Source organism: Eptatretus burgeri, chromosome 22 (genome assembly GCF_056783735.1).
Source record: "Eptatretus burgeri isolate ZD-2024b chromosome 22, Ebu_testis_v1, whole genome shotgun sequence".
In the NCBI taxonomy this organism is placed as follows: Eukaryota; Metazoa; Chordata; class Myxini; order Myxiniformes; family Myxinidae; genus Eptatretus; species Eptatretus burgeri.
Window position 1 is genome coordinate 2,046,495 of NC_140982.1, and position 18,992 is coordinate 2,065,486.

Below are 18,992 nucleotides of genomic sequence, written 5' to 3' on the forward strand. Positions count from 1 at the left end.
TCCCTTGTCCGAATCCAGCCCAGGGATCAAACACCCTTGTGGCTGCGTATCCAATTTCGGAGCCCACTGTGGCCAAAGATGTTTTGTGGTGAGGGTCTCATGGGTCAATTTTGCCTCCTGTTCCAAACGTTGAATGGACCGATTCACCTCTTCCCGCAGGATCTTCTGGGCCCGCACAACCTCCTCCAAGGCTCCGTCGCGAGTTTGTAGCTGCTCCTCAACCAACCCGGACACTCTACTTACAAAAGACGGCTCGACCAGGCCTTTATCCAAGACTTCATCTTGGCTCATAATTTTATCTTGTTCGTCCAAACGAGCCTCCAATCCTTTTACCTCCTCCACCAAATTCATCCTTTGCTTCCTCAGCTCTCCCCACTCTTCAACCTGCAGCTGCATACGAGCATCCACACAGGCACGATGACGTTCCAGGCTTTCATCCACTTTATCAACCCGAATGCTCGTTGCATTAATTTTATCTACCAATTTTTTTCGTATATTTTCCGGCTCCAATGTAATTTCTACCGTTGTTTCCTCCAATCTATGCTCGACTTTACTTTGTATTTCTCCTAATTTAACATCCACACACTCCTGCATCTCAGTTTTCATTTTCTCCATCTTTTCCCCCAATTCATCCCTCATTAAATCAATCCGTACACCCAACTGTTCCCCCATTACCCCCAATCGATCCGCCATCTCTGCCCCCTGTGCCGTCATTTCTGCCCTCTGTGTTACGAATTGATTTTCCATTTGTGCCGTCATTTCTGCCATTTGTGCTCCCTGTGCCGTCATTTTTGCCCCCTGTGCTGTAATTGCACTCATTAAACGTTCCAACATTGTCCAGATCGTCATCGTGCCGGTTTCCGGCGCTGCCGGCTCCGTTACGGGCGATGATGCACGGTCCACGCTCGGAATGGGGGAGGTTCCAACCCAACCCACGTCTCTCGCTTCTTCCCCCGACTCGCTGCCAGACACGTGGCATTCCTCCTCAAACATCTGCACATCCGCCATGGTGCAGAAGTCCCGTTTGCCGCCAATTAATTTAAATTTGAAAAATCCCGCCAAAATTTTCCCGCGCTCGCGCGCTTTTCTGTAATAATTTTTTATTCCAATTCGTGCCGAGATTTTAATCTTGGTATATTCTCCCGATACCAAATATAATTTAGAGGGGTTCGAACATCCAACACCCTGACACCAATGTGACGTCCACGGGACTTGAACAGTCCCGCCAACGTAGAATGAGCCGAAACGATGGAGGCGGTTTATTTATTTATAACCCAAACATGGCGGTTCTAATCACTCTACCGCAAACGGGACGAGGAAGGTGGCACGAGTCGCTTTTCACTGAGTTGATGATGTTTATTTGTTTTTATTATTAACCAGAAATAACAAGACTTGGCAAGAAGAGGGATCCGGGGCGATTCGACGGGATGGTGTGGGATCGGGCGTGGGGAAAACACAGACAATTCCAATGAATATACAGATCTCAAACCCTCTAAGGCGTACACACACACATGAAACGTACACACACACACAAGTACACACACACATACACACACACAAAACGTAGCTATTTCTGTTGGTCAGGCTGGACCGTGGTGTGGACGCAACTGTCCCTGGATCAGCGTCGGACGAGCTGGCCTTGCTCTCGTCAGGGGGGGCAGGAGAAACCGTGGTGCTGTCGACCTCCTGGTCCTGGCCCAAGTCCGCTCACAGCCGCCAAGAAACCAGTTCTGGCGCCAAATTGCGAACAGGAGAGGGAGGCAGGTCCGCCCGCCGTTCGACCCCGTACTCCGAGTCAGCAGAACCCCAGAGCCAACCAAGGTGAGGCACGAGGCTCAGCAAGGCTCCAAGACACGATGAAGAACACGATCGAATCAGCACAACAACAAGTATGCTTCCCGCGCAACAGCCTCCACACCAAAAAAACACGATCTTTTTGTCCCGATCTTCTTCCTCTTCCTTTTCGACCCCGAACAGAACCTTTTTATCCTCCTGTCCTCGTCACTTCCAATCGAGCCGTTTTATTGGCCCACCGCCATCGCCTTCCACCAATCGTGATCACGGGGCGGAGCCATCCGCAGCCCTGTCCTGTGACGTCACGGCCAGCCTCCAGGGACTACTAAAAGGGGTTTACGCAGACACCCTTACCCTATCCCGTGTCCCTATCTAATTACGTGACAATTATCATTTCCCCCTTGAAGAAATGAACATTTACTAGACAACTTATCACCACTGAATTGCTACTTATTACATCGAGATCCTGGTAAACTCGAACAGCATGGCATACCTAATTAAACATCCTAATTACCCTTTGAATGCATACCCCCCCTCAAACGTAACAATATCATCATTATTTAGACAAAGCCACTGTTGCTCACAACTTCAGGAATGTTGTCCTTTTCAATTTTGTGCACGAGTTCAATGTCTGCTTACAGTACGTTTCATTCAGAACACTTGTACGGTTTAAATTTCATCGGGATTCTTTGATGTTTTTATAAACTTGAGAACTGAGTGAAGGACTTACTGCACATTGAGCACTTTCAAGACTTAACACCTGAATGTATTTTTTGATGTTTGTTTAAACTTGATGATTGAGAAAAGGCCTTTACCCACAACACTTGAAGGGTTTCACACCTGAATGTATTTTTTGATGTTGATATAAATGTGATGAACGAGTAAAGGCCTTACTGCACGTTGAACACTTGTGGGGTTTCACACCTGTATGTATTTTTTGATGTTGATTTAAATGTGATGATTGACTGAAGGCCTTCACAAACACCCAGCACTTGAAGAGTTTCACACCTGTATGTTCTTTTTCATGTTTGTTTGAACTTGATTGAGTAAAGGCCTTTCTGCACGTTGAACACTTGTAGGATTTCACACCTGCATGTATTTTTTGATGTTGATTTAAATGTGATGATTGACTTAAGGCCTTCAAACACAGAGAGCACTTGTGTGCTTTCTGACTTCCTTCGACATTCTCTTTCAGGATGTTTAGAGAACTATTCTTCTTGTTGTTGCTGGACACACCAATAAGTTGATCAACGTCCTGACAAAGAGTGCGTGCCACATGATTATTGAAAGGAACTTCAGTGTCGACCAACGAGGAACACTTGGAACAAGAATCCTTTTTCATTTGTTTCTCTGCAATGGAAATTCACAAAGAGGATCAATAAATCCCCTTGAGAATAAAACATTCAACAGAGAAAACACATTGTACTCCAATTGGATCAAAAAATTTGAGCGATGGGAAGAAAGAGGAGAGAGAGAAAGAAAAAGGAAAGAAATAAAGAATGAAGAGAAAGAGAGAGTAAAATGTGAGCGAGAAAGACAAGGAAAGAGAGAAAGAGAGAAAAGCAAACACACACACACACACACACACACACACACACACACACACACACACACACACACACACACACACACACACATCTGTGCTTTTCCTCCTATCATCAAGGAGTGGGGGTCCCAAAGGCTTTGCCCCAATCCCGTCATCTGGCGAGTTGCCCTGCGAAGGGCAGCAGCATGGCAGGCACTCTCCATTCCTTTGCATTTGTGGCCGGAGTGTAAATCTTGCCCCAAACCTCCTAAAAAGGTAACCCAACTGCAGGAGGACGTCCGCAGACAGTTAGGCACTCGGCATGGATGGCCATTGGCTCACAAGGAACTCCTCCACCCTTTGACAGGTTTTGTTTATAATTCTGCTGGGTGTCCATATCATACACCCTCCTCACCAGGAAACCTGGTGGGGAAGACGGTCTTCTCATTTTTTACTGTATACGTTGACGAGGTTCAAGGCTCGTATCAGAGCTAACACACAACGCACAGCAAGGGGAGCATGAGACCAAAGGGGTGGGAGATGGAAGGACAAAAGAGTGGGGAACAGAGACATGAGATCTGTGGAAGGGAGAGGTATGGGACGGGGACCATGGGGAATACAAGATGGACATTACAGGGACTTTCAGGAAGGAAAGCAGGGAATTTGAAGGAGGTGGGTTTGGGGTGGATTAACGGGGGCAGAAAAGATTGAGGATTTGGATGGGGGACGATAAGAGGTGGTGGTGAACAGCTGTTTTGAAGGCCTGGAGGGAAGAATGGGATTGAAGAGAGTGCGAAAGTTTATTCCAAAGGTGGGGAAAAAGAGGAATGAAAGAGTGAAGGTGAGCAGTGATTCGTGATTTTGGGAAATTTACCAGAGGGGGGTTGCTGGCGAACTTTGAGCGCCCTGAGGAAACATTGGGGGGGACATCTCACAGACTGAGCAAGGGGGGGCACGACCAGAGAGGAGATGGTAGAAGACAGAAAGACCACGGACCTGCTTGCAGTGATCGGCCCAAAGACTGAGCCTCACCATGGGATATACCAATTATTCTAAATTCCTTGGTTTCCATCGCGTGAAGCCAAGAAAGGTGAGAGGCAGGAGCACCAGCCCAGAGGGGAGAGCAGTACTCCATCAGGCTGCGGACAAAAGCTTTTTAAGTGGTCAGGAGTTCCGGTAGGCTGAGGAAGGACTTTGCATGATGGAGGATGCCCAGTCGGCGACTGGCTTTGGAGGGAAGGTTGGAAATGTGGCTTCCCAGGAAAGATCATGGCAGATCGTGAGACACAGAAGCTTGATTGAAAGGACTTCATCCAGAGGATTATTGAGATCGTCGATGGGGGAGTTTTCCAAACGGTCCTTTCGGAGAGACATCGTGAGTGTGAGATTTGTCAGAATTGAAAGAAATGTCCACGTGTTGGACCAGTTTGTGATGTTATCCAGAACTGCAGAGAGCGAAGAAGCTGCTGCTTGCCGGTCTGAGGGATGCCAGATGGCATGGTAGAGGGTGGAGTCATCAGCAAAGAGATAAAGAGTATTTTCCAGGGAGTGGGAGAGATCATTGATGAAAACCAGAAAAATAACAGGGCCCAGAACACAGCCTTGAGGAACTCCAGCCTGGACATGAAGAGAGGATGAAAGAACTCCATTTAGGGACACACGTTGACTGCCACATTTGGGGCCACAGAGGAAGTCTGCGAGCCATGAGTGGAGATGGTCTTGGATACCACAGGAGGAGAGTTTGGTGAGCAGGGCAGGGTGCCAGACCATGTCAAAAGCACACGATATGTCGAGGGATATGGCTCTGATTTCATGTCCGGCATTGAGAACCTCCATCCATTGTTGGGAGAGTAGAAGTAGCATATCCAGGGTAGAGTTACCTGGTCTGAATTCAAATTGATGATCGGAAATCAAGCCATTGGAGAAGAGGAAGGATTTAATGTCTGAAGCGATGATGGATTCCACAACTTTTTTGATGGTTGGGAAAAGGCTGATTGGTCTGCAGTTGCAGGGATCTGTTTTTGCACCTTTTTATGCAGAGCGGTAATGTTTGCTGATTTCCAAGCAGATGGCAGATGACCTTGAGCAAATGAGAGGGTGAGCAAGAGCAGAGAAGCAGGTTTTTAGGACACGAGGGCTGATGACGTCTGGACCGGTTACAGAATATGAGTCGAGGTTTGACAGAAAACTCTCCAATTTGTAAGAAGAAAAGGACACAGAGTCCAGGGACAGTTGGGTGCGACTGGGTAAGGTGGGTGCAGAAATCAATGCGTTTTGGACACAATATTTCGATGCAAACACCGAGTTGAGGCATTCCGCCTTGTTACGTGCAGTATAAACAGTGCGGCCATTTGAGGTAAGGGAGGGGATGGAGAGGGATCATACACCAGAAGCAGATTTGATTAGATGCCACCAGGATTTGGAGGTGGGAGAGAGGATTGAGAGTTCAGACTTGAGATTAGAAAGATGTTGTTTTCTGGCTCTCCTGAGGGGAGATACACTCTTGTTCCAAGCTTTCAGGTGGGTGCTGAGATTACCCTCATTTGGGTTTGCTTTCTATGAGGCAGAGGCAAGTTGTTTTCAGGACAACTGCTTCGCCACAAGCTTCGGTGAAGCATGGGTGGGAGGAAGGGAAGGACAACTGACAATGAGAGGGGATAAATCTGTGCATGAGAGAGAGAGCAAGTTTCTTGAAAAGAATTCCCAGGATGAGTTGATGTCAGAGAAAGTAGCGATGAGAGACCAGTCTCGAAGTTTGATGGATGCTTGAAGTCCCTGCCAGTCGGCTTGAGTGAAATTCCAGACTCAACGGTGCTGAAGTGGTTCCCTGATAACAGCCAGAGAGGTCCACTTTGTCAAGCAGGTGGTCAGAAGAACCAATTGGAGCGAACCGAACATCTGAACCGAACAGCAGATATTTTCAGGGAACTTTCACCAGAAAACCTGGTGGGAGAGACGGTTTTGTCGCCGACAACCTGACCATGAAACAGGTTATTACAGGTTTACATGGTCCCTGAAGCAAGTCACAGATCTAATCCGGCCTGACCTTCTGGTGGAACTGCCTCATTCCAACATTGCTGCTCACCTCCTCATTTGTTCCTCTTTTCTCCCTGCCCGTGTCGCCAACTTCCATATTCTCTTCAATCTCCTTCTTCCCTCAAGGTTTTGAAGACAGCTGTTCCCAACCATCTCAAATCATCCCCCATCCACAACCATCATCTTTTTTGCCCTCATTAACACCACCTCACCCCATCCTCCTTCCGAATTTCAAGTTTCCCTCCTGAAAGTTTCCTTCTGCATCCATCTTGTCCACCCAATTCCTCCACACCCATTTTTTGTCCACCGCCCTCTGTCTCGGCCTTCGGCTTCGCTGTTGGTGTTTCCCCCTCTCTCTGCTGTTGGTGTTTCCCCTTCTCTCTGCTGTTGGTGTTTCCCCCTCTCTCTCCCGTTCCTTTTGTTCTGTTGTGTTCTGATCCGTTCAGTGTATTCGGACTCGGTATTTTCATGGATGTGAGTCCATGTCGGTGACCGATCGATTACATCACAACCGTCGGTAACGTGCAAGTTCTCCGTGAACGTCTCGACGATCAAAACAAATTCGGTTTCTGAACGATCTTGGTGTTCGAGTATCTACACGTCATGAAGGTACAACGTCTGTCTGGAGAACAACCTCCGTACAATGTACAGTAATCGTTGTTTGTAAATGTAATAACTACAATGTCGATGAGGTTCACACCTTTGTCTTGAGAGGGCGATTTATCCACAAACTCAGATTTGATCTTCATTTTCACAACAAGATCTGGAAAAAAGACACAAGGACAAAACCAAGTGAGTCAGGAACGTTGAACAGTTTAACAATCACATTCATTCACAAAGGACAACAAGGTGATTCAACTAAAGGCCCAGTCGCACCTTGACGTTTTCGCCAGCTTATGCCATTTTTTGGAAAATTTGTCTAAAACGCTGGTACACGTCAAATACGTTATGGGTAAGTTTTGATAACATTGAGAGAACGCTGAAAAACACTGCCATACGTCGTTGTACGCTGGCTTTAAACGTTGTACTTTTCGGTGGTCCTCAAATTTTCCATGCTTGAAATTTTAAGACTTATGCCAGCATATGACTCACACGTTCTGCATAACGCTGGCCATAAGTTGTAGGCACGTCACGCGATCGTTGACACACGTCGGCACACGTTACTTGTGAGTTACTCATAAGTCGAAACACGTCGAGGTAATGTTTAGCGTACCCGAAATTTATTTCTAACCTATGAGTAACGTGTTGTACTCACGTTACGCGATCGGTGACACACATCGACACACGTTACTTGTAAGGTGCTCATAAGTCGAAACACGTCGAGGTAATGGTAAGCGTCAGTGTTCCAGACTCCCTGGTTTTTTTTTTTTTACGTTTTTTTTTTCTTCCTTCCTTCGGTATGATGGTGATTTTGACACTTCGATTTCTAGTGCGGTTATAATATAATATAATTAATAGGCTGCCGCTCAACGATTTAAATAATAACCGCACTGTGTACACTGAACACCGTCATACCGAAGAAAAAAAAAAACCGGGAGTCTGGAACATTGACGCTAACCATTACCTTGACGTGTTTCGACTTATGAGCACCTTACAAGTAACGTGTGTCGATGTGTGTCAACGATCGCATATCGTGCGTACAACTTATTCCCATCGCATGCGGAGCGTGTGTCATACGGCAAGTACGTCGGAAAATTTTCAACATGTTTAAAATTACAAGACGTACTCCACTTACTACGACGTATGATAGCGTACTTTAGCGTTCTATTCACGCATACCAAACTTACCCATACCGTATTCGACGTGCGCCAGCGTTTTAGACGCATTTTTCAGAGGTCGGCATACGCTGGCAAGATCGCCAAGGTGTGACTGCGATGTTGACACTTCCATTTCTGCGGCGGTTATGACTTGAATCGTTGTGCGGCAGCTTTTTCATAACATACGCCACGTCATCGTCGGCGACGCGTGCAGCGCGCTATGCATAAGTTAGACTATCGTTGGGCATAGGTTGTGAAGGCCGACAACAGGTTCAGCATTCGTTGGTATAAGTTATCTATAACACAACGAAACGTTCTGTGTCCGTTACTAATACGTTATGCATAAGACCAAGTCGTGATGAATACGTCCGAATCTTTAAAAAAAACATCAAAAGTTCAACGTAAGCCAGCGTTTTACATACATTTTAATACGTTGCCATTGCTGGCTAAAACGTCAAGGTGTGACTGGGCCTTAACAAGGGCAGGGATTTACTACACGAACCCAACCAACGTGTCCACCAAGGTTCATCCGAATCCGTCCAAACTAGTTGAGATCTCGTGATCCTTCACCTTCGGTGGTGGAGGGAATGAGTTTGTGGTTCGAACCTTCGTATGGAGGGAACGAATCATCGACGAACTCGGACTCGATCTTCACCTTCACAACACCATCTGAAACACAAACAATCCGTGAAAAGGAAACATCCAGGAACCACAAGATCTCGTTACCGAGAGAACGTCACGTACCGGGTCCGGACTCCTTATCCTCGGGTGAACCGACAGTGGACCCGCTGTGTGAGGGACGGATTCCGGGATCGACCGTGTTTCCTCCATCGAAGCCGTTCGTGGATCCCGGGGTGTTCGCTTCGTGATCTTCGCCCGAGAGATCTCGGATCATCACGCATCGTCCTCACCACAGGAGACTGTGAGGAACACGAGGGGAGAACCTGAAGTATTCCGGGAAAAAACAAATCACGTGATCACGATAGATTCACGGTTTCTCAGCGGCAGATTCGCGCCGCCCGGTCACGTGACCGACGAAACAGGAAAACATCAATTGATCGTGTCACGGGCAAAACTACCAAACCATTAAAATTCTGAATAATGACGTCATTAATATTAAAACTCAGAAGCCAATTCGAACAACAATAATATTAATCAGTTGAAAGGGAGTGTCAGCAGAAAATGGTGGGAACACAAATAAATTTGTTATCGAAGGAAATTTTATCTTTTGAAGACGCCAGTTCACGGTCGAGGCTCATGGAAGGGCTCGGGCCCAAAACAGATGAGGACAAACATAACAAAGGGAACCAACAGCAAGACTGAGGGAAAAGGTCGACGGAGACGGACGAACAAGGGATGCAGGTCACGATGAGGGGTTGGGGAGAGCGCACAGGGTGGACAACATGGAGAGAGAAACAAGATTTTGGGAGAGGGGTGTGAGGTGGTTTAATGGGGGTAGAAAACATCATGGTTTCGGAAGGGGGGATGACTTGAGGTGTTGGTGAACAGCTGTCTTGAAGACCTGGAGGGAGGAATGATATTGAAGAGAGTATGGAATGTGGTGTTTTCTGTGAAGAGAACACGAGTTATTACCGGCTTTGTGAACAGATTACAAATCCCTTTCTCAGTTCATTCTGTTCAGACATCAGGGGACGGGGTGGTCAGCCGGTTCATGGAAACACTTGGGTGGAAAGTTGTAGGTAATTTGATTATTTGTTTTTAACCATGGAAATGCAAGCTTGGTTCGAGTAAAACTTCCCTTTGTATGGATTCCCCACAACAAAGTGAGGGTGAAACAACTTGGATCGATCGACATAGATATTGTTGCAGCCTCAGATACCGAGACACCAGCTTTTCACTCAGGGGGATTATTCCCCGGTTGTCCTCGGTAGAGCCGGACCTGGGACCAGCGTTCACAATTAACGTTGTGGTACGGTGGGTTGTTTTAGAACCACGAACGCCACCCAGATAACCACGAGTTCCAGTGTCCACCATCTAATTACGCCGTTTAACTCGGTCACGTGGTTTCCTGAGCGGGGAGCGTGCCCTCGGCAAAGCACCAATGTTATCTCGATTAGATTTTAATAAGGGCGGCCGAGCGTTTTAACCGCTGGTACGTGTCGACTATTTTTGGTCAAATCTGTGGTAATTACCTCCCAGTCTATCTCGGTTCAGACAATGCCAGACCAATGGACGGAAAGGACAAACACGGACATGTTGGAAGTCAAAAATCATATATTAATAATAAAATACATTTTAAAAAAGAACTATATTTTCTGAGGTAAATAAATGAATAAGTTGAAAAGCAACCGAAATGAATAATTACTCAGGCAAAATCAATCAAAATGCCAAGAAAGAGAAAGGGAGCAGATGCTTATCGGGGGTTGACTTACTTTCAGCTAAACACAGAAAAGGGTACCCAGCAAATCAATCAAGGGCGGGGGGGGAGGGTGTAGGAGTCGTCTCGCTCACCAGAGAGTAGTTGCTCGTGAAGTGAAAACGTCCTGAAATGTGTGCGTGCGTGCCACGTCCGTCGCCAGCACCCAGCCTTGCCGTGCACCCTCTCGCGAACAGCATTGAATGCCAGTCGACGTCTGGGAGGGCACCGAGATCGTCTGTCGCGGGTTTAGAACCTGGTGCTGCGACACAGGCAGCTCCTCACACTTCACGAAACTGGTGACGTCCAGTGACCCACACGGTCCGTCGGTGAATGACCCAGCAAACCTCACACGTTGGTGACCGACACATGCCTCACTCGTTGTCGGCGCTGCTCTCGCCCACACGCGCACCACATGCTCGCTTGCTCAAGTACTGGGAAGGACGAATTGTCTCGTTGTTGGAGCTGGTCAGACACCCACACGCGCACTACACGTTCGCTTGCTCACTTGCTCACTTCCTCTCTGGCTCGCTTCTTCCCTCGCATGCTTCAACTCTCGCTTCTTTCTCGGCTCACTTGCCCGCGTCTTGCTCGCTTCTCTCCTCCTTTTTCCTCCATGGCTTTCTTTCTCATTCTCTTCTCCCTCCTCTTACTTCTCTCGCCTCGGAACGGATCTCCAATTCGTTTTGTATATGCGGGCGCAGAGTCCCCCTCCAAGCTCACCCCGCCCCACTTGTGCATGGTTACCATGACGACCCGTGCGCTCTCAAAAAAAGGTGGGCGTCGGCGCCCGCGAAAGAAATACATGCATAAACGATGCTGAGGAAAAATAATGGCTGATGTCAGAGCTCGCGAAAGAAATATGTATCAATGTGTCTGTCATCAAGAAAAAAAAATTCCCATTAGGCCTTAGTTATTTTTATAACTTGGTTTACGCAGTTCTTCAGCTAAAATGTAGGTTCGGTAGGTCGAAATGTTGTTGTTGTTCGTCTTTCGGCTGCTCCTGTTAGGGGTCGCCACAGCAGATCATCCGTTATGATCCGCATACTGATTTGGCATAGGTTTTACGCCAGATGCCCTTCCTGACGCAACCCTGGTCGCCTCTTACGACACAGGGATAAGGATTGGGTTTTGCCATGATTCTGGGCTGCCCTTCACCCTCTCATAGCGCGGCCCAGCACAGAGCTCCCGTCCTCAAGCGATCCTCCAACCCAAGCCTCCGAGTAGCCGGATTACAGGCGCACGCCACTACGCCCGGTGTAGGTCGAAATATAAATATAATTTCAATTTTTAGAAATTATATATTTTTATGATTTTTTTCGGATGTTCCATGGAAAAGACAAGGGTAGGTGGGAGGGGGGGATATAAATCCCGGACCAGGAGGATCTAAGAAAACATTGAAGATGGAAATCCATTCAAATGCAGGATGCCATTGTTCACTGGATCATCTGATGTGAAAAACAATAAAGAAGGATTAAAACTTGTTTTTACAATATAGTGTGGCATGTTTTTCTTATAGGAACCTGTTGGATCATCAAACAAATGGAAACAATGCCGAGAAAATTACTGTCCAAGTCGTAGATGTGTGCGTGCACACCAGTGCATAGTGCTGGATATGATTTAGAAAATGTGTCTACTCGCAGTCAACACGCTCAAAACGGTCAATCAGAGCCATAACCAGCTTAGTTTTCAGTGGGCATCTGATCGTACCATCTCCCCATCCCCATGAGCACATCAAAGGCTGATTTCTGGTCCGTTGAAGGCGGAATATCAGCATCTCGCATGGAAACTTTGACGTACTTGGCACCAAAATCTTTCAATACGAACAGCGGTGTACAACTTTTGATGGAAACAAAATCGACACGATCGAGAGTAGCGTGCGAATCATCCCTGCTGCTGCACTGAATTGATGCAATCGTTCGGCCAGAATATTCGTCGTCAAGATGTTGCGTGATTAAATTACCAATACAGTCACTCGAATTTATACCGCTGACATACTTCTTAACAACTCATGGCTCGCAGACTTCCTCTCCTGTCGCAGTCACCGTGTGGCCATAAATGGAGTTCTTTCATCCCCTCTTCCTGTCCAGGCTGGAGTTCCTCAAGGTCGCGTTCTGGGCCCTGTTCTTTTTCTGGTTTTTATCAATGATCTCTCGGACTCTCTGGAAAATCCTCTATATCTGTTTGCTGATGACTCCACCCTCGGCCGTACCATCGGTCATCCCTCAGATCGGCAAGCAGCAACTTCTTCGCTCACTGCAGATCTGGATAAAATGACAAACTGGTCCAACACGTAGAACATGTCTTTCAATCCGGACAAATCTCACACTCTATGTCTCTTCAAAAGGACCGTTTAGAAACCCCCCCATCCACTTTCTCAACAATCCTCTGGAAGAAGTCCTTTCTTTCAAGCTTCTGGGTCTCACTATCTGCCATGACCTTTCCTGGGAAAGCCACATTTCAAACCTCGCCTCCAAAGCCAGTCGCCGATTGGGAATCCTCCGTCGTGCAAAGTCCTTCCTCGGCCCACCTGAGCTCCTGACCACTTACAAAGCTTTTGTCCACAGCCTGATGGAGTACTGCTCTCCACTCTGGGCTGGTGCTCCTGCCTCCCACCTTTCTCGGCTTCACAGTGTAGAAACCAAGGCATTTCAGATCATCGGCATCTCCCGCAATAAGACTGAGTCTTTGGGCCTCTCACTCATTCACCGCAGGTTGGTCTGTGGTCCTTCTGTCTTCTACCGTCTCCTCTCCAGCCTCGCCCCCCCCAGCTCTCTCTGCGATTTGTAACCACCACATTTCCGCAGGGCGCTCAAGGTCTGCCAACAACCCCCTTCTGGTAAAACTACCAAAATCACGAATCACTGCTCACCTTCACTCTTTCATTCCTCTTTTTCCCGCCTTTGGAATAAACTCCCTCACTCTATTCATTCCCATTCTTCCCTCCAGGTCTTCAAAACAGCTGTTCACCACCACCTCTAATCATCCCACATCCAAATCCTCGATCTTTTCTACCCCCGATAATCCACCAAAGCCCACCTCCTTCTAATTCCCTGCTTTCCTTCCTGAAAGTCCCTGTAATGTCCATCTTCTATTCCCCATGGTCCCCGTCCCATACCTCTCCCTTCCACAGATCTCCTAATGTCTGTTCCCCACTGTTTTGTCCTTCCCACTCCCTCCTCTCTTGTCTCATGTCCCCCATGATGTGCGTTGTGTGTTAGCTTTCACACGAGCCTCGACAAGGTAGAGAAAAAAAAAAAAACTTCAAACAATCACTTTCGCCCGAGAAACAACAGTCAATCTGAACCACGCTGGCCACTGCTCAGACGCCATAACCGAAGACGACTGCGCAGCTTTACTGCCCAGCTCGGTTAAAGGTGACTCGGCATTTTGGTGCGCACGTACGAAATTATATTTTGAAAATAAATGCCGACATTTACATTTCGGGTTTTGAAACTTTTGCACCTTCGGCGGAAAATGAATAAATATAAAAGGCTAAAAATGTGTTATATATTTATGTTTCATTTCGGCAAATATACCGTCGGCGGATCCATAAACCAAGTTGGTATGGAATAGGCAAAGCCGAGAAGCGAACGTAGAATTCTCCTTACATTCGCTTCTGACTTTACATAAAACTTGTTCACAACTGTATACTTGCCAACTATACCATGGTACATGTAAGCGCTGCACGGCTGATGATTTTGACGCAATTTCCGGTTACTTCGGCCTGGATTCGGGATCAGCGATAAATAATGTAAATCACGATTAAAAAATATTTTTTGATGATGCGGGAGATATCTTTATTAAAATTAACTTTCGGAAAAAAATTATTGAATAAATAAATAAACGATCACTTCTGGTCAAGAATAAAAGAAATTAAAAGTTCCCGAAAGAGTTTCAAAATCACTCCCGGATATGTTAAATACAAAATAAACACTTCCTGTCATGAAAAAAAAATCACTTTCGGAAGTATAAAATTAACTTTGGGAAAAAAATAATTGAATAAATAAATAAACACTTCCGGTCATTATCTCCCGGCATGCATCATTCCCCATGACAAAAACCGGAAACAAAAAAAAAACCAGAAGCAAAAAAAAAAACGGAAGCAAAATGGTCATAGCCAACAACACGGATTCACAATTGCCAGGGTATTGTGTTGTTTTTGTTGTTTCCTATTCTCTCATGTGCACACATTAAGTAATATTCACAAGATAGAAATAAAACCCAATCGTGTTTATACACCGCACAGCGTTTAACAACAACCGGAAGCAAAAGGTCATATCTAACGACATGGATTCCAAATAGTCAGGGGTATTGTGTTGTTGTTGTTGTTGTTGTTTCCTATTCTGTAGGGTTGGAACCTCCCCCATTCCGAGCGTGGACTGTGCTTCATTGCCCGTAACGGGGCCGGCAGTGCCGGAAACCGGTGTGATGACGATCCAGACACTGTTGGAACGTTTAATAGGGGACATGACGGTACAAATGGCAAATCAATTCGTGACACAGAGGGCAGAAATGACGGCAAAGAGGGCAGAAATGACGGCACAAATGGAAAATCAATTAGTGACACAGAGGGCAGAAATGACGGCACAGAGGGCAGAAATGACGGCACAAATGGAAAATCAATTCGTGACACAGAGGGCAGAAATGACAGATCAATTGGGGGTAATGGGGGTACAGTTGGGTGCACGGATTGATTTAATGAGGGATGAATTGGGGGAAAAGATGGAGAAAATGAAAACTGAGATGCAGGAGTGTGTGGATGTTAAATTGGGAGAAATACAAAGTAAATTCGAGGATAGATTGGAGGAAACAAAGGTAGAAATTACATTGGAGGGGGAAAATATACGGAAAAAATTGGTAGATAAAATTGATGCAACGAACATTCGGGTTGATAAAGTGGATGAAAGCCTGGAACGTCATCGTGCCTGTGTGGATGCTTGTATGCAGCTGCAAGTTGAAGAGTGGGGAGAGCTGAGGAAGCAAGGGATGAATTTGGCGGAGGAGGTAAAAGGATTGGAGGCTCGTTTGGACGAACAAGATAAAATTATGAGCCAAGATGAAGTCTTGGATAAAGGCCTGGTAGAGCCGTCTTTTGTAAGTGGAGTGTCCGGGTTGGTTGAGGAGCAGCTACAAACTCGCGACGGAGCCTTGGAGGAGGTTGTGCGGGCCCAGAAGATCCTGCGGGAAGAGGTGAATCGGTCCATTCAACGTTTGGAACAGGAGGCAAAATTGACCCATGAGACCCTCACCACAAAACATCTTTGGCCACAGTGGGCTCCGAAATTGGATACGCAGCCACAAGGGTGTTTGATCCCTGGGCTGGATTCGGACAAGGGAGAAACTGAGAAGCGGGCCACCGTAAAAGTGATCCCCCTGGTAAATTTTGACGGGTCAGGGAGCGTTGAAGCTTTTCTGACGCAATTTGAGTGCATTTCCCGACTAAACGGGTGGAATGAGCGGGAACGTACAGGGAATTTGGTGGCAACGTTGCGGGGACCAGCCGCAGATGTGTTAAACGTGATCGCGGAGGGATGTTGACCAGCTCCCACATTTGCGAGGCGTTGAGCCGTCGGTTTGGGTTCGCGGCAAACTGTGATCTGGTGCGGGCCCAGCTCCAGCACCGCAGATTAAAGCCGGGTGAGACGGTGCAGGAGCTGGCGCAGGACATTTACCAATCAGTCAGGATCGCGTATCGGGACCTTACAGTGGAGGCATGGGACAGACTGGCACTCGAGAAATTTTTAGCTGCTCTTCCTGACCCTGAGGTCCGAGCGCTGGTGGAGCTACAGGATCCACCCACCGTTCACCGAGCGGCCGAGTGCGCGGCCAGGCTGGCCTCGTGGAGTCGGCCGGGTCGGGTTCCAGAGAGGCCATCGGTGACGATCCGACAGGCGGAGATCCAGGATCAGGGAGGGGGGCTGGGAGAAATTGGCATTACCCAAATGTTACAGGAAATCTGCCAGAAACTGTTAAGTTTGATAAGGGGTAATTCGGTTGTTGGTGTGGCAAAGCGGCGGGGTCCAGCCCAGCCAAAAGAGCAATTCGATTATGGCCGAGGGGGTCCGGAACCGGAAGAGACATTACACCGATACCCACGGGGGCCTTTTATGGGGAGTTGTTTCCGGTGCGGGCGAAGAGGACACATGCAACGATATTTCCGGTACCCGGCAATGGAGGGACCCTCCAATAGACTTTTAGACTCGGAGAGGGTGAATCCTCCTGCTGAGCCGCCAGGTCTATCCGAGATGCCCTTTCATAGGTCGGGTCCGGAGATCACTGTCGGGGGTCGGGGAGACTAGATTGGGCTGAGCATATACGGCCATGCTCGGCTGCTGAGATTGTGGCGAAGTGCCCTCCTTTGGTGAAAAAAAAAAAAAAAAGAATTGTGGGAAAATTGGCATGGGTTTGTAAGTTCTGCTGGGTTTTAGAGTGACAATCGGGACAGTGGGTAATTGGTAACAAAGCGGGCACGAGTGGCTGTCCAATGGCTGGTGCCTGGATCGGGTGAGAAGTGCTGTGTGAGTTGTTTTAAGTTAAGAAGTGAAATGTATGGTGCACACATTGATTTTTTATTGGACATGGTGTGGTAACAGGGAAGGTCATGGTCGGCAAAGTGTTAGAAATGCAGGTGTCACATGTAAGGCCGATGGGGTGGGGGAGTCATGTGGGTTTTGTGGGTGGGGATGATGTGCTTGTCCACAGGGATTGCTGAGGCTCACGGTGAGCGGGAATTGCGACCCCCTTCAAGGAGATTCACCACCTGGTGGCTAATGGTGACAGTGTCTGGAGGCAACTGGGAGAGGGTCTGGTTGGGCGACCAAGGCGGGTAGGACCTTGGCGACCCAGGAAGGCCAGAGGAGCCAGTGAGACCCCTTCCAGAGTGTTGTACGGGATTAGAGCTGATGGCTACCAGGGGGGAGGGAATCAAAGGAAGCGGGGCGGAGAAACGTCCGGGTTGGACTAAAGCTTACCTGTGGGCATGGTTGCACCTGAGATGCCCCCATCATCTTGTGGTAACCCACCCCACGGCCACGACGGGATTCAGCCTGCATGATTAAAATGAGGACCATGACCTAGAAATGTGATGATGACCATGGTGTGAGTGTTGTGAAGATGTGTGAGTCCCACCCGATCCCGCACAACTTGACATGTGCAGCAAGGGCATGATGTCCGCATAATTTTGGGGCAAGCAAATTTGAAAATTGGCTCCCCAGGTAACGCTGGGTCTATTAGCATCCACTGGGGGAGGCGGTCAAGTGTAAATATCCTGTGAATAGTGTCGTTAAGGCTTAGAGTAGGAATGTAAAGTATAAGTGTTGTGTTTTTGTGGAACATTTTGTTTCCCCTCCCCAGATCACTGGAAGAGTGCTGGGCAGGAGCGATGATCCGGAGGATGGAGTGCAACTTCACTCAGTGCTCTCATGTGATAAAATAAAATAAAAATAAAAAAACGAATGATTGTTTAGGCGAGGATAAGGCCATAAGGGGGTAGTACATTAAGCAGGATAGGTAAGTTAGCTGCGACTCGCTGCCCATTGCCCCTCCTACTTTATTTCGTTAGGTTAATTAGGTGTGAGTCAGTGTTAAGGCTGGTACGGTAGCGCCTGTGATATACCTTGCAGGAGCTGCGGTACCAGAGGAGGGGGCAGTGTTACGTTTGAGGGGGGGGTATGCATTCAAAGGGTAATTAGGATGTTTAATTAGGTATGCCATGCTGTTCGAGTTTACCAGGATCTCGATGTAATAAGTGGCGATTCAGTGGTGATAAGTTGTCTGGTAAATGTTCATTTCTTCAAGGGGGAAATGATAAATGTCACGTAATTAGATAGGGACACGGGATAGGGTAAGTGTGTCTGCGTAAACCCCTTTTGGTATTCTCTGAAGACTGGCCGTGACGTCACAGGACAGTGCAGCGGATGGCTCCGCCCCGTGATCACGATTGGCGGAAGGCGATGGCGGTGGGCAAATAAACGGCTCGATTGGGAGTGACGAGGACGAAGGATAAAAGGTTCTGTTCGGGGTCGAAAAGGAAGAAGAATATTGCAACCAGAACGATCGTGTTTTTTTGGTGTGGAAGCTGTGGCGGCAGAGAGCGTCCTGGTTGCTGTGCTGAGTCGATCGTGCTCTTGATCATGTCTGGGAGCCTTACCGAGCCTCGCCTCGGTTGGCTCTGGGGTTCTGCTGACTTCGGAGTACGGGGTCGGGCAGCAGGCGGACCTGCCTCCCTCTCCTGCTCGCGGCTTGGCGCGGGAGCTGGTTCCCTGGCGGCTGTGGGCGGACTTGGGCCAGGACCAGGAGGTCGACAGCACCGCGGTTTCTCCTGCCCCCCCCCTGGCGAGAGCAAGGCCGGCTCGTCCGGCGCCGATCCAGGGACAGTTGCGTCCACACCACGGTCCAGCCTGACCACCAGAGATAGCTTCGTTTTGTGTGTGTGTGTGTGTGTGTTTGGCGCCTTAGAGGGATTGAGAACTGTATATTCATTGGAATTGTCTGTGTTTTT

At 47.8% G+C, this 18,992-nt stretch overlaps 1 protein-coding gene across 6 annotated transcripts in view; it reads right to left on the reverse strand.

Annotated features, from left to right (window-relative positions):
• Positions 1-17,367, reverse strand: part of LOC147008068 (uncharacterized) — a 41,194-nt gene extending 23,827 nt beyond the window's left edge. For 3 of the 6 annotated variants that reach the window (XM_085865748.1, XM_085865743.1, XM_085865740.1), the window contains exons 1-2: positions 8,857-10,556; positions 8,719-8,781 (exon numbers count right to left, since the gene is read on the reverse strand). In XM_085865748.1, the coding sequence (XP_085721874.1) occupies positions 8,719-8,781; positions 8,857-9,007 (214 nt within the window). In that variant the 5' untranslated portion in view covers positions 9,008-10,556. Of the gene's footprint in view, positions 1-8,718; positions 8,782-8,856; positions 10,557-10,584 lie in introns of those variants that run through there. The other 3 variants (XM_085865744.1, XM_085865742.1, XM_085865741.1) reach the window with 2 other exon arrangements.
• Between the last annotated feature and the right edge of the window lie 1,625 nt (positions 17,368-18,992).